The sequence below is a fragment of the Pan paniscus genome, chromosome 6 (assembly GCF_029289425.2).
Source record: "Pan paniscus chromosome 6, NHGRI_mPanPan1-v2.0_pri, whole genome shotgun sequence".
Classification (NCBI taxonomy): Eukaryota; Metazoa; Chordata; class Mammalia; order Primates; family Hominidae; genus Pan; species Pan paniscus.
Window position 1 is genome coordinate 80700949 of NC_073255.2, and position 23593 is coordinate 80724541.

Here is a 23593-nt window from a genome sequence, read left to right on the forward strand (position 1 = left end):
GTCAATGGACCCATGCATGGGGGTGGGCCGGGCACCTTTCAAACGTTCAGCCCCCAGGACGGCCCGTGGCCTCCGGATTGGACGGCGCGAGCTGGGTGTGTGTGGGTCGCTCAATCGCTCCGGAGCTTCTGGAGGGGGCAGATGCAGGCGCGGGCTGCTGCAGTGCAGTAGCTGCTGGAGGCTGGGGAGGCCCGGACGCGGTGCAGGAAGACGCCGACCACGCGGGCTCCTGATCGCGGGCGCCCACAGCGCGGACATGGCGGGCTGGTGGCCGGCGTTGTCGCGCGCGGCCCGGCGCCACCCGTGGCCCACCGACGTGCTGCTTTACGGCTCGCTTGTCTCGGCCGGGGACGCGCTGCAACAGCGGCTGCAGGGCCGCGAGGACAACTGGCGCCAGACGCGGCGCGTGGCCACGTTGGTGGTGACCTTCCACGCCAACTTCAACTACGTGTGGCTGGGCCTGCTGGAGCGCGCGCTCCCGGGCCGAGCGCCGCACGCCGTGCTGGCCAAGTTGCTGTGCGACCAGGTGGTCGGTGCGCCCATCGCGGTCTCGGCCTTCTATGTCGGTGAGGGGCCGGGAGGGGACCTGGGGGGTGGGACCCAGTATTGGGGGACTGGAGGCCGGGACTCGGGGATCAAGCGGCTGGAGGGAGGGCGCTGCAGGAGCCTGGGGACCCGGGCAGGAGCCGGGGCTCTGAGACCGGAGCTGCTTCAGAGGCCTGAAGGGCCAGGGCAAAGGCTAGAGGCTGGGGTGTTTGATTGCGAAAAGTTGCAGGAGGCACTGGCTGGGGAGCCGAGAAATTGGGGAGCCAGAGGTCCACCAGGTCAGGAATTTAGAGGACTAGGGTCGGGGCTCAGACTCTGGGGTTGGGTGTAGGCCAAGGCTGGAGGTAGGCAGGGCTGCGGAGGTCTTTGCCCCCTGAAAAAGGCCCACAGGAAAATAAAGGAGATCCCAGTTCAAGGCCGTAGCAGCTGCAATGACCGTGAACCAGTCGTGGGACAGGGAAGGAACCGACCTGCTGTTCAGAAAATCCACGCCTGGGGCCCCGGGGCCAACACAGGAACAAAATGCAAGGGGATCCGTGACCCTGAGGGGCAGAGCAGGTGGAATCTGAGGTTGGGCCTGGATCTTCAGCAAATTCATGCCCAGGGGCTTAGTCCTGGTTTGGTAACAAGATTTTCCCCTGGGGTCTCACGGAAAACATCAAGGGACCTTGGATCCTTGCCATGGAGGACTATATACCTGTGAGGGTTCAGGGAACCCTCTCCTTAGAAAATCCGACCCGGGCCTGGGGTGTGGGGGACAGGGGCTTGACTGTGGAAACCTTCTCTACTGCATACAATAAGAACAATGGAAATGGTACCTGAAAAATACCGGGGTTCATTCCCTTAACGAGTCACAAAGGACTCCACCAAGAGGCGGATTTTGATCAATGGGAGTTTTACTTGGCACAAGAAAGGAAGACACTGGGCGTATTCTCCCAAGTAGTGTGTCCCCCAGAGAAAGAGACAGGAGGGTTTTATAGGGTGATGGAGAAAGGAGAGGGTGCATGATTGCATGTAGAGTAGGGGTCCCAGTGAGTCATGATGCTAGCACATAGGCTGCATAGATTGCATAGGTTATAGTCATGAAGCTATAGCTTCTCCCGGGGTGAAGACTTTAGCATGGTAATGAGGAGAGTTAACTTGGGTTCATCTACAAGTAACCTGGGGTCACTTAGGAGCTGATTTAAACAAACAGGGTGACCTCATTCCACCCAGGGTTGGGGAAGAACAGGTTGAGGTCAGGAGGCTGTAAAACAGGCTGATCGCTCAAGTTGGTTAAATTCTTGTAATCTTTGGAGATCCCCCGTCTGCTCACAGGAGGGGCCCTGTGGCCTCTAGCATCATTGCGATTTCTATAGCCTTGAAGGGGATGGGGTGGGTAACTGGGGAGAAAATCTCTATGGGTCTTAAGCCTGACCTTGGGATTGGGGATCACAGATTTCCCCCCAAATGGGAGGGAACTTCTCCTAAGGGCTGTTGGTGCTTTCTAAACCAGGTTGAAGTCAGACAAGCCACCATCTTGAAGAAACCTACCCTGCCCCGTGTGCCTTATTTTTAAGAGTTGGATTCACTTCCTCTCCCTACAGACCCCACCAGAAACACAAACCACCTGGTTGCCTGTTGTCATTGCGGCCAACTACATGGCTGATGGGGTCAGTGGGTCAGGAGAACAGACAGCCTGAGAGCTAGGGCCTCCTGTTTTATCAGAAGGTCTGTGCCTGTTCCCGGTGTGTGATTTGCAGACTAGATTTGCAAACAGCTTCCTAGCACCTGTTACAGGAACCTGGTACACTGGTGAAGGGGTAGGGGACCAGAATGCTATTTAATCCTCAAACAACTAGTGAGATTGTTCTCTTTTTCTTCTTTTTTTTTTTGAGACAGAGTCTCGCTTTATTGCCCAGCCTGGAGTGTGCAGTGGCCCAGTCTCAGCTCACTGAAACCTGCGTCTCCAGGTTCAAGCAATTCTCCTGCCTCAGCCTACCAAGTAGCTGGGATTACAGATGCACACCACCATGCCCACCTAATTTTTGCATTTTTAATGGAGATGGGGTTTCACCAAGTTGGCCAGGCTGGTCTCGAACTCCTGACCTCAAGTGATCTGCCCATTTGGCCTCCCAAAGTGCTGGGATTACAGGCGTGAGCCCTCACACTTGAGATTGTTCTTAATACTCTCATATTACAAATGAGGAAACTGAGTCTCAAAGGGGTTCTGTGACTCACCCAAAGACAACACAATCCAGGCACTTGATGCTCTCATGGTGGGAAGTTTGACAGTTTGCCTGAAACTGAAAGATGCTGAGTTACTAACAAGACTTGAACCTATGTCCAGGCCAAGCTCTCTGATACAGATTCCTGGCCAGATTCCAGCTTTGCTTTGGTCTTCAGTTTTTCTTTTCTTTCTTTCTTTCTTTTTTTTTTTTTGAAACGGAGTCTTGTTCTTGTTGCCCAGGCTGGAGTGCAATGACACAATCTCAGCTCACTGCAACCTCAGCTTCCCAGGTTCAAGTGATTCTCCTGCCTCTCCTGCCCCTCCTGAGTAGCTGGGATTACAGGTGCCCGCCACCACGCCTGGCTAATTTTTGTGTTTTTAGTAGAGACGGGGTTTCGCCAAGTTGGCCAGGCTGGTCTCGAACTCCTGACATCAAGTGATTTGCCCACCTCGGTCTCCCAAAGTGCTGGGATTACAGGTGTGAGCCACCTCACCTGGCCGGTTTTCAGTTTTTCTGGTTCAGTTTCCCTTACCTCACATTTCAATGAAAGGGGAAGTGGAAGGGGATAGAGTGGAGGTTTGCGTAAGGCTTTACATGGAAATTGCAGGAATCAATTGATCTTTGTGCTGGGGCTACCTTGGGGAACCAGAGTCGTAACAGATTAACAACTCTGGCTTGGGAATCAGACACCTGGGTTGAACTCTGTCTGCTATTAACCTCTCTAAGCTCTTTTCCTCCTTTGTAACTCTACCCACCTTAGCGAATTGTAAGGAGGGGCACATGAAATGAGGCGCATAAAGTACATAGCATTTAATTAATGCTGGGTAAGTGGAACACAGTATTACCAATATTTTGCTGGGTCATGTAAGAATCGTCTGTAATTAACTAATAAAGCTCTTATATTCCCTCCCTCCTAATCGGGGATTGGAAAGAATTTTTAAAGTACTCTCAGTTTTACAACCTTCCTAAAATAGGAGAGCTTTGCCTTGCTACCTGAATTTATTGTTACTTTTTTCCTTTTCTTTTTCTGAGACAGGGTCTCACTCTATTCCCCAGGCTGAAGTGCAGTGATGTGATCACAGCTCATTGCAGCCTCGACCTCCTGGGCTCAAGCGATCCTCCCACCTCTGCCTCTGGAGTAGCTGGGACTACAGGCATGCACCCCTATACCTGGCTGGTTTTTAAATAGTTTTGTAGAGACAAGGTCTTGATATATTGCCCAGGCTGTGAATTTCTCTTCAGGGATATTGAAGATCAAAGTGTTTTTAGGAAGGGTGAATTGGTGTTCCACTTTCAAATTTTGAATAGGGTAATACTGATGGAACATTTGTAGTTGCCAGAGTATTTGGGTCCACTGGCCTTTTTTTATTTTTATTTTTTTGAGATAGAGTCTTGCTCTGTCACCCAGTCAGGAGCACAGTGGTGCAATCTCAGCTCACCTCAACCTCCAAATCCTGGGTTGTGTAGTGGTACAATCTTGGCTCACCACAACCTCCACTTCCTGGGTTCAAGCGATCCTTCTGCCTCAGCCTCTCAAGAACCTGGAATTACAGGCATATGCCACCATGCCTGGCTAATTTTGTATTTTTAGTAGAGACGGGGTTTCTCCATGTTGGTCAGGCTGGTCTTGAACTCCCAACCTCAGGTGATCCGCCAGATCAGCCTCCCAAAGTGCTGGGATTACAGGCATGAGCCACGCACCCAGCCCACTAGCTTTTTTAAAAAGACAGAAATTAAAATTTCAAAATGTTCAAATGTTCAACATTTCACAAAATGTTTGGAAGGTAGAGAAAGTAACCAATAGACCCACTATTGTAACCTGATTGTTTTTGTGAATTGTTAGTTTTTGAAAAAATAATCGTTCTGCTATAATTTTTATACTCTGCTATTCTCACTTCGTATTTATCATTCCTTTAAAATTTATCTAGTTTTAGAGTGGAGATTATGTTTTCTTTTTTTGTTTGTTTGTTTGAGACAGGGTCTTGCTGTGTTGCCCAGGCTGGAGTGCAGTGGCATGATCACAGCTCACTGCAGCCTCCACCTCCCAGGCTCAAGCGATCCTCCCACCTCAGCCTGCTGAGTAGCTATGACTACAGGCACGCTACTACACCTGGCTAATTTTTGTATTTTTTGTAGAGATGAAGTTTTGCCCTGTTGCCCAGGCTGGTCTCTTAACTCCTGGACTCAAGCAATCTGCCTGCCTCAGCCTCCCGTTACAGGCTTGAGCCACGGCGCCTGTCTATGTTCTCTTTTCACTGTTGGGTCAAAGGGTCATATTGTTGGATGATAGTGATGGTTACTTTGCATTTTGGAATGGGAAACTTAAACATGAACTGTTATACGGTACTCTACTGAATCTTTTAAAAATTTTTTTGGGTTTTGCAAATAGGTATGAGCATTCTCCAAGGAAAGGATGACATATTTTTGGACCTGAAACAGAAATTCTGGAATACCTATCTGGTAAGACAGGCGTTTGAAAATGTAATCACTATATTTTTGTGTATATATGTATATACATGTGTATAAAAATATATGTTTTGTGTTTATATTTATAAACCTGAGATTACAGGTGTGAGCCATCGTGCCCAGCCATTATACACATATTATTTTATAAACAATTTATGATAAAGAGAAAACATGCATTTCTACTGTCTTTTATAATGTTAATATTACCTATACCAGTGCTTTTTTAAAAATGTGGATTCAAATGACTGTCTTGTGTAACTTGCTTTTAGCCATAGGAATTTATTTTAGTGTTTTTGTTTTTGTTTTTGTTTTGGTATGGTAGGTCTGGCAGCAACAACTTCAGTTAATATTTCTGTTTATCTGGCAAAGTCTTTGTGTTATCTTCATTTTTGAAAAATAATTGCTGGATAAGGAATTGGTGGCTGACAGTTTTTTTCCTTTACATCTTTTGAATATATTATTCTACTGCCTCTTGCCTTCCATTGTTTCTGTTAAGTCAGCTGTTAATTTTACAAAACATAGGTGCTCAAATAAAAAACATGTGCATGAATATTTACAGCAGTAATAATCATACAGTCAAAAAGTGGAAACAATCCATGTGCTTGTTGACTCATAAATGGACACCCAATTTTTAGCTATAACAAAGAAAGAAGTACTTATACATGGTATAATGTGGGTGAAATTTGAAAGCATTAAGTGCACAAAAGGACAAATATTACCTGATTTTATTCACATGAAACATCAGGAATTGGCAAATCAATTGGGATATAAATCAGATGAGTGGTCATTAGGGCTCAGGGAAGCAGAATAGGGTGTAATAACTTTATGCATAATGGGTTTTTAGAAGGGACAGGATGAAATTGTCCTGGAACATTGTGAATATACTAAAAGCAACTGCATTGTATGCTTTAAAATGGTTAAGTTATTAATTTTATATTATGTGATTTTTACCTTAAAAAACAAAAAAGAGAAAACAGACTTACTCTATACATAATAAACTCAAGATGTGTTACAGATTTATATGTGAAATCCAAAATACTATAATATTTAAGGAATAGCTAAGTAGAATAACACTAAAATTTAATATAATCAAATATTTCCTTAAAAAAGAAAAAAGCACAGTAATTAAAAAGGGAAATATAGTTAATCTTTTTTCTCTCCATTAAGCATGCCATTAACTGAGGAAAAAATCAAGCTGCAATTATGTAAACTACATTTTCCAAAACCATAAAGAAAATAAGAAATGAAAAGGGATTTGGGAAAAAAATCCAAAGGTACAGTCAACTACACAAAAAAAGCTTAGTCTCATTAATCATTATGAAAATGCAAATTGTAACTGAAATAAGATAAAACTACAATTCAAAGAGAAAGCCTAAAATTTCAACCCCCCAGAAATTCTGTGTTTTGGAGAGCTGGGATGGAATAGGGCTCCTAACCTCACAACACTGAAAGAACCAAACTAACTTCAAAGTCATGACTTTATTTTTATAGCAACCAGGTTGCCAAGAACTGAGTCAAAATGTGAGGGAAAACAAGCACCTGCAAGGAGAAAGAGGACAGATGCACTTACATAGGACAGATGCAAATAGACACCACTATGACAAGTAAAGCTGGAATAATCAATACATTCCTAAAGACAAAGTGGGGCCGGTCTTTGGGATTGGGAGACCGCTGACAGCTGTAGAAGTTGGGAAAGATCCATCATCTTGAAAACTTTTTCCCCACAAACCCACTGTGATCTCTCAAGCAATTGGTAAGGAATCCAAGAGAGTCTGTATATGATACAGATCAGGGAGAGCAGAACACTTGGGAGGTGACCAGGTCTTGGGGGCCGAGCCCTTATGAATGGGATTAGTGCCTTTATAAAAGAAGCTCAATGGAGTTCTTGTGTGCCTTCCACTATGTGAGGACATAGAAAGAAGGCACCATCTATGAACCACGAAATGGGCTCTCATCAACACTGAATTTGTGAGCATCTTGACCTGAGATCTTACAGCCTCAAGAAGTGTGAAAAAAGAAATATCTGTTGTTTTTTAGTCACCCAGTTTATGTTATTTTGTTATAAGAGTCCAAATAGACCAAGGTATTCCACTTAATACCTCTTTTTTCTTTCTTTTTTTTTTTGATGTAGTCTCTCTCTGTTACCCAGGCTGGAGTGTAGTGGCGCGATCTCAGCTCACTGCACCCTCTCCAGTGATTCTCGTGCCTCAGCCTCCCAAGTAGCTGGAATTACAGGAGTGCACCACCACGCCCAGCTAATTTTTGAATTTTACTAGAAATGGGGTTTCTCCATGTTGGCCAGGCTGGTCTGAAACTCCTGACCTGAAATGATCCACCTGCCTCGATCTCCCAAAGTGCTGAGATTACAGGTGCGAGCCACTGCGCCCAGCCCAGGTGGTAAATTTCTGAGTTTAGTGAAAGTTAAAATGGCAGCTCGATTGTTTAAAACAAATGATGAGAAGAACGTCTTTGTCTATGTGTGTAAACCCCATGGGATCTGCGTGGCATCCCCCAAGTTGGTGAAAAATATTTACCATATAATAGAGAATAAAGGATTCTCACCACTAACTGATAATCCTGCTAAACAACAGCAGCTTTGTAAAGGGAGTAGACAATCATTGAAATCCAGGTAACTTTAAAGAATTCAGCAGCGGGAATCTGTAGGTCCAGAGTATTTTATAAAAGATCGGGTTTCATTGTAGAGGGAGGTAGCAAGGCTAATATAATGAAGTATGATTTGCTGCTATACTAGACATGTAATCTAATAACAGTACAGTATGATAAGAAAATTTAAATATGTAGTTTTGAAAAGGTTTCAGAAGTGCTCAATGGTTCTGCATCAGAAAGGGAATTTCAGTAACAAGAGGAGACTCAAGGCAGGGCTGATTAGAAGGCTCAGGGGACATTCACAGGGTCAATTAAGCTGTTCACTCAATCTTCCTTAAATGGATCAGAAAGCCTAGGGCAGAGATACTGTGAACTAGAAAAATGAAAAGCATCAACAATTCAACAGTAAAGAGAAATTTCAGTTAAGAGTTATATCTAATGTAAATGAGGAGTTAATGGGTGCAGCAAACCAACACGGCACATGTATACATATGTAACAGATGTGCACGTTGTGCACATGTGCCCTAGAACTTAAAGTATAACAATAATAATAATTTTAAAAAGTTATATCAGTAAATGTAATTAGGCCAGATTTACCCATAAAAATAAAATACATATTTTTAAAAAAATCCAAAAAGGGTGGTAGAAACACATTTTGAGTAAAAACGCAATGATTAGCTATATATATATTTTTTTGAGATGTGATCTCACTTTGTTGCCCAGGCTGGGGTGCAATGGCACGATCTTGGCTCACTGCAGCCTTGACCTCCTGGGCTTAAGCAATCCTCCCTCCTCAGTCTCCCAAGTAGCTAAGACTATGGTGAGCACCACCATGCCCAGCTAACTTAATTTTTTAGAGAGATGATCTCGCTACGTTACCCAGGCTGGTCTCCAGCTCCTGGGCTCAAGTGATCCTCCTGCCTTGGCCTCTCAAAGTGTTGAGGTTATAGGTGTGCACCAGTGTGCTTGGCCAACTAGATTTTTTTAAAAGGCTAATTAAGGCAAGGTTTGAAGCCAGACTAACCAATGTTATACGTGGCATAATAATGTTAGGGAGAAATAAGAAATGCTAAACAGCACAGTAAATAGAAACATGAGCTTCAACTTCTCTTAAATAAGCAAGAAAATCTATAAAATATGTAAAATAAAAATGGAATGAAATGTACTGTATAAAAGTGTAATCCTACTATTAGGTCGGTGCAAAAGTAATTGCAGTTTTGCCATTACTTTTTTTTTTTTTTTTTTTTTTGAGATGAAATCTCGCTCTTGTCCCCCAGGCTGGAGTGCAGTGGTGTGGTCTCGGCTCACTGCAACCTCCACCTCCCACGTGCAAGCGATTCTCTTGCCTCAGCCCCCCAAGTAGCTGGGATTACAGGCACCTGCCACCATGCCTGGCTAATTTTTGTACTTTTTAGTAGAGACGGGGTTTCACCAAGTTGGCCAGGCTGGTCTAGGACTCCTGACCTCAGGTGATCCACCCGCCTCAGCCTCCCAAAGTCCTGGGATTACAGGCATGAGCCACCGTGCCTGGCCTACTTCTTTTTTTTTTTTTTTGAGATGGACTTTCACCATTCTCGCCCAGGCTAGAGTGCAGTGGCATGACCTCTGCTCACTGTAACCTCTGCCCCCTGGGTTCAAGCAATTCTCATGCCTCAGCCTCCCCAGTAGCTGGAATTACAGGCACCCACTACCACGCACAGCTAATTTTTGTACTTTTTGGTAGAGACGGAGTTTTGCTGTGTTGGCCAGGATGGTCTTGAAATCCTGACCTCAGGTGATCCACCTGCCTTGGCTTCCCAAAGTGCTGGGATCACAGGTATGAGCCACCGCGCCCAACCTGCCATTACTTTTAATGGCGATAACTGCAATTACTTTTGCACTGACCTAATAGAAAACTAACTACCCCACTAGGAGAATCTCACACAGTTGTGGGGTTTTAATCCCGTGGAATCTAGAAACCACCTCACAGTTCAATTTACAGAGGGGAAATCACTGGAGCATTTGGTTAACATGGAAAAGGACACAGACTTAAACCAAGAGCCTCCACAATTCTTCCCAGAGCTATAATAGAATGCTCCTCTTGAAAACAGGAATGAAAGAAGAGGATCAGAGGCTCTGAGTGTCACAAAGGGTGCACATTCACTACTTGTAGGTAATGCAGTCCCATGCAATCCAAGGGATTCACTTGAGCAAATGGACTGGGACAATCATGGGTTCAGCAAAGCGCTATGTTTCTTGGTAAAGACAAGAAAATAACAAACTCCCCTATACCAGTAATAAACATCCACAAAATGAAATAAAAGATCTTTCTCATTTACAACACGGATAAACATATAAGCATGTGGGAATTAAAATAATGTAGTATAAATTCCATTGATAGAAAAATCAGATTACAAAATGCTTGGAGCAAAGGAAAAGAATGATACATTTCTTAGTGCAGTTGCATTAAATATAAAGAAACATACATTTCTTTCCCAAGTTAATTTATAAAAGTTGGTAAAATGGCTGGACACGGTGGCTCACGCCTGTAATCCCAGCACTTTGGGAGGCTAAGGCGGGCAGATCTCAAGGTCAGGAGTTTGAGACCACCCTGACCAACATGGTGAAACCCCGCCTCCACTAAAAATACAAAAATTAGCTTTGCATGGTGGTGGGTGCCTGTAATCCCAGCTACTCAGGAGGCTGAGGCAGGAGGAAGGAGAATCACTTGAACCCATGAGGCAGAGGTTGCAGTGAGCCAGGATCACACCACTGCCACTCCAGCCTGGGTGGCAGAATGAGACTCCGTCTCAAAAAAAAAAAAAAAAAAAGTTGGTAAAATGATGAGATGCATAGAGAAAAAATAGGTGCCCAAAATACTAAAGGTCATTGTTTTTGTTTAAAGTAAAAACAACAATAGTAAACTGGCTATACAAGATATTGAAATAGAAAACAAGGAGACTTCATCAAAAGAGCGTGGCACTTATTAGAGCAAAAAACTAGACTGATAGAATGAAATTACAGACAGAAATCCAGATGTATGTGTAATTATGCCCGATTTGTCAGATATTATTTATCGGGGGAAGAAGTCATCAATATTATTGGGCAAACTGAGTATTAAAGAATAAGAAAAAGAAACAGATATTACTCTATATGCTATAATAAACTTCAGACAAGTTAAAGATACAATAAATCACTGAAGAATAAGAAAATGGATTGAGGAGAAAAAACTGTTTTCTTTTTTTTTTTTGAGACAGAGCCTCATGCTGTCTCCCAGGCTGGAGTGCAGTGGCATGATCTCAGCTCACTGTAACCTCCACCTCCCGGGTTCAAGGATTCTCCTGCCTCAGCCTCCCAAGTAGCTGCAACTATAGGCATTCACCACCACACTGGGGTAATTTTTGTATTTAGAGTACAGATAGGGTTTCACCATGTTGGACAGGCTGGTTTTGAACTCCTGACCTCAAGTGATCCACCCACCTTGGCCTCCTAAAGTGCCGGATTTACAGATATGAGCCACCATGCCCAACCTGAAAAGACTATTTTCCATCATTGAAACCATATGAGAAATGATTAAGGATAAGATTGATGGGACCTATCTTATTTATATATATTATTATTTATGTGTGGTTGTACAAACACACACACACACGAGTTGACCCTTGAATATGGGTCTGAACAGTATGGTTCCACTTCACCTTGAATATTTTTTGGTAAAATTACACTGAGTGTGCCTGGCTCCCCTCCCACCTCCTCCACCTCCTCCTCTGCTGTCACCGGAGACAGCAAGACCAACCCTCCTCTTCCTCTTCCTTGGCCTACTTGATGTGAAGACAACGGGGATGAAGACCTTTTTGATGATCCACTGCCACTTAACAGAAAGTGTGTTTTCTTATCCTTAGGATTTCCTTAACATTTTCTTTTCTCTACCTTACTTTATTGGAAGAATATTGTATATAACGTATGTAACTTACAAAACATCTTAATCGCCAGTTTATGTAACTGGTAAGGCTTCCGGTCACTAACAGGCTGTCAGTAAAACTTTTGAGGAGTCAAAAGTTGTACTTGAATTTTTCACTGTGTGAGGGTCAGTGCCTCTAACCCCTGTGTTGTTCAAATGTCAACTATATATGATTCTTCTGGACAGTGAAAATCACTAAAACTCGAGTGAAAAGAAAGGCAATTAATTGACAGGTAAAGTAATCATAAATGTGAGTGAGTAGCTAAAATCCAGAATATGTGTAGAATTACTACCCAGTTCCCACTGTACCCATCTTCACAGGATATAAGGAAACACAGAGAGAGTAAAATAAATAGGGATCGGGCACTGTGGCTCACATCTGTAATCCCAGCACTTTGGGAGACAGAGGTGGAAGGATCACTTGAGCCCAGGAGTTCGAGACCAGCCTGGGCAACATAGTGAGATCTCATCTCCAAAAATAAAAAAAATTAGCTGGGTGTGCTGGCACTTGCCTGTAGTCCCAGTTACTCAGGAGGCTGAGGTGGGAGGATCACTTGAGCCCAGGAGGTCAAGGCTGCAGTGAGTGGTGATTGTGCCACTGCATTCCAGCCTGGGTGACAAAGCTAGATCCTGCCTCAAAACAAACAAGCAAATAAAAAGTCATGTGGTACAAAGTGGCACTGTGCAAAGTGGTGGGGCAAAGACAGAGGAGGATCCGGCCACAGCTATCAAGGCTCTGTTAATCTGACGCAGATGCTTAACCCTTCCTTTGCCATGGTCCCCTCTGGAAGTCTTGTAAAGAATACAGGCGTCTATTCACAATGTTTTAAAGACTTAAGTCCATAAGTCTATTATAGGAAGTAAGTCTAATCATGTTTTAAAGACCAAGGAAAACAACTATTTTGAAGTGCAGTTATTGCAATTTTTTTTATTTTTTATTTTTTATTTTTTCTGAGACTGACTCTAGTTCTGTTGCCCAAGGCTGGAGTGCAGTGGTGTGATCTCAGCTCACTGCAACATCCACCTCCTGGGTTCAAGTGATTCTCCTTCCTCAGCCTCCCGAGTAGCTGGGAGGCCTGCTACCACGCCTAGTGAATTTTTTATACTTTTAGTAGAGATGAGGTTTCACCATGTTGGTCAAACACCTAACCTCAAGTGATCTGCCAACCTTGGCTTCCCAAAGTGTTGGGATTACAGGCATGAGCCACTGCGCCCGGACAATACTTTTCTAAAACCAGATTTGTGATATAGGAACAACTGTTCTTTACTGTTGCACTAAATATCTAAGAACCGCTGACATTTTGAAGATGAATCCAAACAGCGTTTGTGATCTCTGCAATCACGGGAATGAGACGTGAAAGCCTCTGTGATTTCCACTCGCAGCAAGGTCATGGTCTGCAATTAGCTCGGTGTGGGGGCTTCATTTGCAATGGAAGGAAATGCTACATTGCAGTTAGACATTGATGGAAATAAAGATATATTTTTTCTGGGTTCAATTCGTGAAGCTCTCGGGTTCTCTCTATAGACCCCACATGAAGAGCCCCTAGAATGGGGGAGACCAGAGCCCTCTTTCACCAGAGCAGGTAAGTGTGGGCACAGGAGCAGGCAAGGCAGGGCAGGATCTGCTTGTCAGGAAAGGTGGAACCAGCTGTGAGATGAGCTGGGGAAAGGGCCTGGGATTCCACAAGACGGGGAAATTCAATTTGGCATAAGATGAGGCTGGGAAGGCAGGGCTGTATCCCAAAGTGCCTGTGCATCATGCTGTGATTTTGGACTTGCCCTTAGAGACGAGAGAGCGCTCCACGGAGAGATTTTAAGTGGGACAGGTTTTAGCAGGATCAGACATATTTTAGAAAGATAATTTTAGCAGATGCATGGAGGGCGGTTTCGTCCAGGGAGAAACTGGTGGCACAAGGTCAAGTTTGGAAGATCTTGAAGAAGTGAGACCAAGAGGTGAAAAACAAATTAAGGCCAGGAATGGTGGCTCACACTTGTAATTCCAGCACTTTGGGAGACTGAGGCAGGTGAATCACTTGAGGTCAGGAGTTCATGACCAGCCTGGCCAACATGGTGAAACTCCGTCACTACTAAAAATACAAAAATTAGCCAGGTGTGGTAGTGGGTGTCTGTAATCCCCGCTACTTGGGAAGCTAAGGCAGGAGAATCGCTTGAACCTGGGACGTGGAGGTGGCAGTGAGCAGAGATGGTACCACTATACTTCAGGTTGGGTGACACAGAGAGACCCTGTCTCAAGAAAAAACAAAAAAAAAGAGAAAAAAGAAAAGAAAAGGAAAACACATTAAAATGACAGTAGTAAGAGAGGCAATGAAGTTGGTAATGTACAATATTGCCAGAACTAACATGAATTAGACAGGAGGGCTCACAAAGGAGTGAAGAAATACCATCCATTTCTGGAATGAAGGAGGAGCAGGTATCGCTGGGCAGAGGAAAAAAGCAGAAGGGGCTGACTATAGGGAAGGGGGAAGTTATGGAGAATAACAAGTTAAGCTGAGTTTGAGATGCTTATGGTAGAAATGTCTAGTAAGGAACTGAAAATACAGAGGTTTTTCTATTGGGAAATGAAACTTCTTTTTTATTGCTCTGTAAGGGCATGCTCTCTCTCTCTCTCTCTCTCTCACACACACACACACACACACACACACACTCTGTTATATACATTGCAAATATTTTTGCCAGTCTGTCTAAATTCATATGTCCCTCTGTCCATCCATCCATGTATCCACCCACCCATCCATCTCCATAAAGCTCTGAATTTCCCTTTGTGATTTCTACTTTGGCATCATGCCTTAAACAATTTTTTTCCACCCCCTTATTGTATAAATATCCACCTAAAATTGTTCCTAGTGTCTTTATGGGTTTTTTTTTTTTTTTTTTTTGGTCAATTTAAATGTTTTAAACTTCTAGACCAAGTGTGATGGCTCACGCCAGTAATCCCAGCACTTTGGCAGGCCGAGGTGGGTGGATCACTTGAGGTCATGAGTTCAAGATCAGCCTGGCCAACGTGGTGAAACCCTGTCTCTACTAAAAATACAAAAATTGGCTGGGTTTGGTGGCATGTGCCTGTAATCCCAGCTACTTGGGAGGCTGAAGCAGGAGAATCACTTGAACCCAAGAGGTGGAGGTTGCAGTAAACCGAGATCATACCACTGCACTCAGGTCTGGGCAACAGAGTGAGACCCTTTCTCAAAAAATAAGTAAATAAATAAATGTTTTAAACATGTAGACTTTATTTTGCACGGGACTCAGCTCTGACTCTATTGGCTTCTACATAGATGACCTGTTAGTCTACCATTTCCTAAAGACTCTGTCCTTCTTTAATGTACTTAAATTTGAGCTATTTTAAAGCTTTTTTTTGTTTGTTTTTTACCCAGCACTTTGGGATGCCAAGGTAGGCAGATCACGAGGTCAGGAGATCGAGACCATCCTGGCTAACACTGTGAAACCCTGTCTCTACTAAAGAAATACAAAAAATTAGCCAGGCGTGGTGGCGGGCGCCTGTACAGCCAGCTACTCAGGAGACTGAAGCAGGAGAATGGCATGAACCCAGGAGGTGGAGCTTGCAGTGAGCCGAGATCACGCCACTGCACCCCAGCCTGGGGGACAGAGCGAGACTCTGTCTCAAAAAAAAAAAACTTTTTTTAAAAAATAGAGATGATGTCTTATGGTTTTTCCCAGGCTGGTCTTGAATTCCTGGCCTCAAATGACGCTCCCGCCTCGGCCTCCCAAAGTGTTGAGATTACAGGTGTGAGCTGCTGCACCCGGCCAATTGAGCAATTTTTATATACAACTTTTTCTTCTTATTTTGGCAGTCCGCAAAAATTCAGAAAGCTACTATAAGAAAATGACAATCAACCATCTGTGTGCAAAAAGAATTAGCCACTTAACACAACTGGTCCATTTTCCATTGTAAAAATCCATAGGAAATTGGATTTGTAATTACATTTCGGCTTTCCATGGAAACCACAGAGCAGCCGGTCATCTATATATTCAGCAAATCCTTCAAATTGCAGAGTTTTTTTTTTTTTTTTGAGACAGAGTCTCACTCTGTTGCCTATGCTGGAATGCAGGGGCATGATCTTGCTCACCACAGCCTCTGCCTACCAGGGTCAAGTGATTCTCCTGCCTCAGCCTCCTGAGTAGCTGGGACTACAGGCATGCACCACCATGCCCGGCTAATTTTTGTATTTTTAGTACAGACGGGGGGGGGGGGGTTTCACTATATTGGCCAGGCTGGTCTTGAACTCCTGACCTCGAGATCCACCCACCTCAGCCTCCCAAAGTGCTGGGATTACAAGTGTGAGCTACCATACCCGGCCTGCAGAGATTTTTTTTTAGGGATGGGAAGATCACAGAAATGCATCGAAGCACATATTGTCCAAATAAGAAGAAGTGAAAAGGTAAAAATATAGGCTATCCCATAAAATTTCAAGAATAAGCTGTGCTTTTGTGCTTCAGGCTATTTTGATAGCAAGCATTCTCAACACTACATATTTTTTAATTTTTTTGAGACGGAGTCTTGCTCTGTCGCCGAGGCTGGAGTGCAGTGGCACGATCTCAGCTCACTGCAACCTCTGCCTCCTGGGTTCAAGTGATTCTCCTGCCTCAGTGATAGCGATAGAAAAATTGGAGTACAAAATGCTTGGAACAAAGGAGAAGAATGACACATTTCTTCTGTGCAGTTGCATTAAATATAAAGAAACATACATTTATCTCCCTAGTTAATTTATAAAAGTTGGTAAAATGGCTGGGCATGGTGGCTCACGCCTGTAATCCCTGAGTAGCTGGGATTGCAAGTGCCTGCCACCACACCCAGCTAATTTTTGTGTTTTTAGCAGAGGCGGTGTTTCAACATGTTGGCCAGGCTGGTCTCGAACTCCTGACCTCAAGTGATCTGCCTGTCTTGGCGTCCAAAAGTGCTGGGATTATAGCTATGAGCCACCACACCAGGCCCCAGTGTTGACTTTTAGAGACACATCTATGAAGGCATTTGCAGCTTTGTAATGGTTTGAACTTGGACTTTTGGCCACCGTATTAGTGGCACCTCAGTGGTGACTAATGCAGATTTTAAAATTTAGGGTCCCTGAGGAAGATGATGGGAAACAAAACCCTGCACCTGGCTCTCCCTGCTGTGGCATGCTAATATGGATGAGTAGGTCTTGCAGTGCAGATAACGATTTTTACAAATTCATCGTGGAAAGCGACAGAATTCTTTAGAGTGGGGAGAGACCTTAAGCAAGGGGAGGTAAGCAGACCTTTTTCAAATGTGCCAGGTGATGCCAGGTGCCTTGCAGGTCCTGTGCCAGGGACTGGCATGGCGTTCTTTGTTTTTGAAATAGAATCTCCCTCTGTTGCCCGGGCTGGAGTGCAGTGGCGCTATCTGGGCTCACTGCAACATCCACCTCCCGGGTTCAAGTGATTCTCCTGCCTCAGCCTCCTGAGTAGCTGGAATTACAGGCACCCGCCACCACATTTGGCAGATTTTTGTATTTTTAGTAGAGACAGGGTTTCACCATGCTGGCCAGGCTGGTCTCGAACTCAAGACCTCAAGTGATCCACCCACCTCAGCCTCCCAAAATGCTGGGATTACAGGCGAGGTATGGCATTCTTTCATTTCACTTATGAAAATACTAAGGCCCGAGTAAGGAAACCTCCTGCCCTGCTGGAGGTTACATAATTCATGGAGTGGGGAATCAAACCCAGGTCGTTACAATGTTGCCACCCAGCTTCTTCCCATCACTACTCATGCTTTGCCGGGTGCCCTGGATGCAGCCGTGCCTGAAGGCCACTCCACAAACAGGCCCTGCTGGGAGACAGTATCAGAGATCCAGGACTCTGGGAAGTAGAACTGGGCAAGAAAGTGCAAGAGGCTGACAAATGGGCTGGCTCCTCCATCCTGCCTGGCATCTGGTCCGATCCTGTTGTTGTACTAGTGAGGTGGGTGCTGTGGCCGAGGGAGGGGCTTTGTGGGGTCACACCTGGGGACAGATGGGACCAGAGTCAGGGTCTCTGAACTGTGTGCATCGTCCACTGTCCCTGACTTTTCACTAGAGACATCTACAAACATCACAGAGCAGCAGTCTAGGAACAGGGGCCCCCTGCCAGTGCTGCTGTGAGCCCTTGGAGAATTCTGTACTTCCAAAATCTCTTATCTGATGGCCTTGGGAGGCTATCTCAAGATGCCACAGCTGGCCGGGTGCGGTGGCTCACGCCTGTAATCCCAGCACTTCTGGAGGCTGAGGCGGGCGGATCACCTGAGGCCAGGAGTTCAAGACCAGCTTGGCCAACATGACAAAACCCTGTCTCTAGTAAAAATACAAAAATTAGCCGGGTATGGTGGCATGCACCTCCCAGCCCCTTGGGAGGTTGAGATGGGAGGATTGCTTGAGCCGGGCGGTGCAGGTTGCAGTGAGTGGAGATTGCGCCACTGCCCTCCAGCCTGGGTGACAGAGCAAGACCGTGTCTCAAAATTAAATAAGTAAAATTAGGAAAAAATAAATAAAAGAAACAACTGGTATCCTTGGTTGTAGCTGCAGGGATTATCAGTTACCCTCTGCCCATAACCCTTAAGTGAAAGGCTTGTCTAGGGGCCACTGATCTTGGTTGACCTGGCAGGGGAGCAGGACACTCCAGGTGTCTTAGTAGGGCCATTCCTAAAGTCCTAAAGATGGCATTGGGCAGTACAAGGGACTTCTGCACAGCACACACACACCAGGTCTGCATCTTCTCTGCAGGACATGCAGCGTTTTATGCTGTAGCCCCAGAGATTTCAGTTTCTGCTTTTACGAAGGCATCCTCTGGAGATTATGTGAGTACTTCAACAAGTGCAACCAATTTCCCTCTATATCCAAAGTCTGGGTTGTGGAGAATTCACGCGTGCAGCACTCCCTGGTTTCCTCGGGGAAGTTGCCACTGATGGTGTATTTATTTTCCTTAGGAAAGCCAAGAAGAATGAGCCCCAAACTCACCGACTCACCAGACACAATGTCCGCCACAGGTGGGACATCAGTGCTGGGGCTTACCTGGGATGTCAATCAATCTTTTGTAGACATTCAAGAAAGCTGCTTCAGCTTCCTTGCTTCTTTTAATAATGTATCAATCTGAAAGGGAAGGAAAGAAAGAAAAGAAAAACAAAGAGCTCAACATTTGTCATTTGTCAAGAGGTAATTTACAAAGCATTACACATCTAGTGAATTCCTGCAGCAAGGAGAAGTCTGATTCCTCCGCGTAGATGCTTGACAACTGGGCTTCGACCTCTTAGAGGAAATGCCTGCAACCCGCAAAAAGGCCCCTTTCTTGAAGGTAAACGAGGGAGGAGCAGAGATTTGGGAATATGGAGCCATTCACTATACAGCAGGGAACACTGGGTGGGTCTTCCATAGAGAATGGTCTGGCGTGCGTGCCCTTCGTGGTCTTCTTCTTTCTGCAAGTACTAAGAGCTGGCCATGTGCTAGACACTGCTAGGGGGCCGGGGGTGGGCGGAAGAGACAGTTCCTACCCCCAGGAGCTCAGGGTCTAGGAGGGAAACAGATATGTAATTAAGAAGTAATTAAATCCCTGGGGACATCGAGAAGGGAACCTCAGGCAGGAAAACTGTGACCTTGGAGCAGAGTCTTGAAAAGTATTTCACCCCAGTGGATGGGTAAGACACCACATGTAAATGGGAGAACATATTCAAATGCCCGGAGCAAAGAATTTCATAAAATTCCTTTTTTTTTTTTTTTTTTGTTAAGACAAAGTTTTGCACTGTCTCCCACTCTGGGGAGCAGTGGCGCGATCTCAGCTCCAAACTCTGCCTCCCGGGTTCAAGAGATTCTCGTGCCTCAGCCTCATGAGTAGTGGAATTACAGGTGCCCACCACCATGCCTGGCTAATTTTTGTATTTTTAGTATAAATGAGGTTTCATTATGTTGGCCAGGCTGGTCTCAAACTGCTGACCTCAGGTGATCCACCCGCCTCAGCCTCCCAAAGTGCTGGGATTACAGGCCTAAACTACTGCGCCCGACCTACGTGTTCTGTTTTGAGACACTCATTCACATGTCAGCTTGTGCTCCATTCCTGGAGTCCAGATTAAGAGCCCACCAATGGGGCTACAACGCACCATGGGGGATAGGGGACCCACGAGAGTCTGCCAGATGGGAACGTGGATACATATGCGGGATCTGTGGGTGACGCAGTTGGGCAAGCAAATGGGGTCAGATGGTGAGGGGCACAAGGGCAAGTGGTGCAGGGTGACCCTCATCACCTGGGCAGCAGTCGGGGAGAAAAGAGCACAGGAGGGGGCAGGAAGAGATCACTCTGGAGTCATTGCTCTCATCCAAGTGAGACGTGCTGGGCAGTGGCTGTGGGTGTTGAGGAGGACGAGAGGGCGGCTGGAAAGAGCAGTGGCACACACAGTTGATGTGAGGCCCAGAAGAACAAGGCGAATCGAGGACGATGCCCACGATTCCAGATTAGGTAACTGGCGAGGTTTTGTGATGGTGGCCAGTATTGTTTTGTTTTGTGAACTGACTAGCTGAGCCAGTTTCCTCCAGTGTAGACGTCTATTCTTCAGCTGTGCCAGATGCACATGCAAAGAGCCTGCCGTGGTTGGACCGACTTATTAGAATATTTAGCTTACCTGCACACTTGCTGAGACAACAGATCACGCTCTACAGCCGAAACACGCAAGACGGCACGTGCACCAATTTCATACTGGCTCAGGCAAAGGACAGTAAATTATATATTCCTTCTGTCCCTTCCTAGAACTATGCTGTCTCTGATGTTATTAAAGAGGCAAAAGATGTGGTTTAATTACAGGGCCTCTCACCTGAGCCACCTGGCAGTTTGTTAAGGGCTGAGAGAGGTCCCCTGATTAAGGATGTGGGGTGCTCAGGACTAGGGGATGAGGGCTAGTTGGAGCTGGGCCTAGAAAATCAAATGCATAGCAGACTAGTGCAATGCAAGCATTTCCAACTTCTAACAAGCTGTGCACTAAGATTCCAATTTGAAAGTCAGTTGTTTGGAACTCAGACACATTCAGTGCCCCCCCCGGCCCCCTGCCCCCCGCCCCCCAACCTGATAAATTAAGGCTGTGATTCTGGGCCAGTTGTGGGGGCTCACACCTGTAATCACAGCACTTTGGGAGGGTGAGATGGGAGGATGGCTTGAGCTGAGGAGTTCAAGACCAGCCTGGGAAAAATAATGAGGTATCTACAAATTAAAATTTAAAAATAAAAATTTTACAGAATAAAAAATAAAAAAATTAGCTGGGCAGGGTGGCAATACACCTATAATACCAGCTACTTGGGAGGCTGAGGTGGGAGGATTGCCTGAGCCTAGGAGTTCGAGGCTGCAGTGAGCTGTGTTCACACAACTGCACTCCAGCCTGGGGAACACAGTGAGACCCTGTCTTAAATTAAACACACACACACACACACACACACACACACACAAAGTTGTGAATTTGGTGTTGAGTAGAGTTTCAGAGCACTCTACAAGGACTGTTTTTTGAGATAGAGGCTTGCTTTCTTGCCCAGGTTGGAGTGCAGTGGCACAGTCTCACCTCACTGCAGCCTCTGCCTCCTGGGTTCAAGCAATTCTCCTGCCTCAGCTTCCCAAGTGGCTGAGACTATAGGAGTGCGCCACCATGCCCAGCTAGTTTTTTTGTTTTGTATTTTTAGTGGAGATAGGGTTTCATCATGTTGGCCAGGCTGGTCTGGTCTTGAAATCCCGACCTCAGGTGATCCACCCGCCTCAGCCTGCCAAAGTGCTGGGATTACAGGCATGAGCCACCATGCCTTGCCTGCAAGGACTATTAATATGACATGACCGCCCTTTGTTTTTAAAATAACTCCCTCCCCCTTTATTAGCAACTCATGCTCATTGTGTGATCAGAAAAATATCAAGTATATAGAAATAAATTAAAAGTATTATTACAATGTGCCACTCACAGGCAGGAATCAGACTGTGAGGTCTGTATTTCTAAATTTGTTTTCCTAATTATATAAAAAAAAATCATTGTGGCCAGGTGCGGTGGCTTATGCCTGTAATCCCAGCTCTTTGGGAGGCCAACATGGGCAGATCACAAGGTCAGGAGTTCGAGACCAGCCTGGCTAAGATGGTGAAACCTCATCTCTACTAAAAATACAAAAATTAGTTGGGTGTGGTGGCGTGCACCTGTAATCCCAGCTACTCAGGAAGCTGAGGCAGGAGAATCGCTTGAACCCGGGAGGCGGAGGTGGCAGTGAGCCGAGATAATGCCACTACACTCTAGCCTAGGCAACAGAGTGAGACTCCGTCTCAAAAAAATAAATAAATAAGTGACATGAAATGCAGACACACAAGAGACTGATGTATTATACATTAGAGTGGTCTCGGGCTGGGGGTGGGCAGGAAGGAGGGGCTGGTAGATGCCAACTGAAGGGTGTGGGATTTCCTTTTGGGTGATGAAAATGTTTTACAATTGCCTGTGGTGACAGCTGTACAACTTTGTGAATATCCTAAAAGTCAATGAACTGTAGATTTTAAATGGGTGAATTATATGGTATGTGAATTATATCTCAATCAAGCTGCTTAAAACGGGTGTGTGTATGTACATATTCAAAATCAACCTATACGTAAGATTGTGCATTGTGCTTTCTTTCCCTGTTGTATCATGTATCTGTCTCAATATCCATTACAAATTTTGGGAACTGTCTAAATGGTACTGTTTCAACTGTACCTAAGCCCACATATTATAGATGTCTGGAGTAAGCAACGGATTTGGAGTTGCTTCTCCAGATGAATTGGAACACTCCCTGGGGCCCTTCTAAGAGAGGCAGGTGGGTAGCAGAGCCTGTCCAGAAAGCTGGGCAGATGCCCTGGTTGCTGTCCGTACTGATTGACAGCCACACAGAGGCTTCTCTTCCTGGCTTAGGATCTGCCTAGGGAGGGCCCTTCACTTCCTAGGTATTCCGACTGAGGGTACTAGGTGGCTGCATCTCCTGGAGGCAAGGGCTGGGATCTGGAAGGATCCTGAAGTCTGTCCTCCTGTCAACTAGGTTATTCCCAGGGATGTGGGGTTTGGTAATTTACATGGCACACTTCGGGGCTGTAACAGGTTGAATTGTGTCTCCCGAAAGATGATGAAGTCCTGACCCTCAATACCTGTGAAGATGACCTTATTTGGAACTAGGGTCTCTGTAGGTGATCAAGATAAGGCAAGGTCATTAGCCTGGGCCCTCGTCCAATAGGATCCGATAAGAAGGAGAAACCTGGACACAGAGACAGACACATAGACAGGATGTCACAGGGAGACAAAGGAAAGGCTGGGCTGATGAGCTACAAGACAAAGATGACCAGGAAACCACCAGAAGCTGAGACAGGGACACAGTAGATTCTCCCCTGCGGCCAGCAGAAGGAACCAGCCCTGTGGACATCGGTGTTTTAAAACCACTCCGCTGAGCCTGGCATGGTGGCTCACACCTGTAATCCCAGCACTTTGGGAGGCCGAGGTGGGTGGATCACCTGACGTCAGGAGATCTAGACCAGCCTGGCCAACATGGTGAAACGCTGTCTCCACTAAAAATACAAAAATCAGTCAGGCGTGGTGGTGGGAGCCTGTAATACTAGCCACTTGGGAGGCTGAGGCAGGAGAATTGCTTGAACCCAGGAGGCAGAGGTTGCAGTGAGCCGAGATCATGACACCGCATTCCAACCTAGAGACAGAGCAAGACTCTGTCCCCCCTGCCTAAATAAATAAATAAATAAATAAAACCACTCCAAGCATGTCATTTTGTCTAAACTAGAATAAAACCCAAAAACCTTAGTGTTCCTCCACCCATTG

At 45.4% G+C, this 23593-nt stretch overlaps 3 protein-coding genes across 11 annotated transcripts in view; 2 read left to right on the forward strand and 1 right to left on the reverse strand.

Moving 5' to 3' along the window:
* LOC129392916 (putative nuclear pore complex-interacting protein family member B2) overlaps window positions 1-133 on the reverse strand; it is a 33615-nt gene extending 33482 nt beyond the window's left edge. Inside the window, exon 1 of one of the 2 annotated variants that reach the window (XM_063605752.1) lies at window positions 36-115. The gene's annotated coding sequence lies outside the window, so the exon portion shown is untranslated. Of the gene's footprint in view, window positions 1-35 lie in introns of both variants that reach the window. The other variant, XM_055114998.2, reaches the window with a different exon arrangement.
* Window positions 1-22394, forward strand: LOC100994849 (mpv17-like protein). 8 transcript variants are annotated; one of them, XR_008625948.2, is made up of 4 exons: window positions 1-566; window positions 5146-5216; window positions 7354-7591; window positions 11066-11167. XR_008625948.2 is itself a non-coding variant. In XM_034964243.3 (3 exons), exons 1-3 carry the CDS (start codon window positions 5-7, stop codon window positions 18740-18742), a joined length of 651 nt encoding a protein of 216 aa, XP_034820134.2. In that variant the 5' UTR covers window positions 1-4; the 3' UTR covers window positions 18743-22394. The 8 variants fall into 8 exon arrangements, 5 of the variants coding, with proteins under 5 accessions (XP_034820134.2, XP_054970987.1, XP_054970986.1 ...); XR_008625949.2 differs by lacking the exons at window positions 7354-7591; window positions 11066-11167 and adding an exon at window positions 3793-3910; XR_008625950.2 differs by lacking the exons at window positions 7354-7591; window positions 11066-11167 and adding an exon at window positions 3813-3910 and having other exon boundaries at window positions 5146-5166.
* The window catches only part of LOC117981238 (equilibrative nucleoside transporter 4-like), a 14598-nt gene continuing 10894 nt past the window's right edge, over window positions 19890-23593 (forward strand). The window contains exon 1 of the mRNA XM_055115294.2: window positions 19890-19981. Within this exon, the coding sequence (XP_054971269.1) occupies window positions 19890-19981 (92 nt within the window). The remainder of the gene's footprint in view (window positions 19982-23593) is intronic.

What these genes read in the sequence shown, in the direction of transcription:
- LOC100994849 (XM_055115011.2), top strand. Translation starts at nt 5, where the DNA reads ATGGACCCATGCATGGGGGTGGGCCGGGCACCTTTCAAACGTTCAGCC. An exon ending in GGTCTCGGCCTTCTATGTCG is followed by an intron (nt 567 to 5,145) that starts GTGAGGGGCCGG and finishes TTTTGCAAATAG; the next exon opens with GTATGAGCATTCTCCAAGGA. An exon ending in AATTCTGGAATACCTATCTG is followed by an intron (nt 5,217 to 11,065) that starts GTAAGACAGGCG and finishes TTTTTGAGACAG; the next exon opens with AGCCTCATGCTGTCTCCCAG.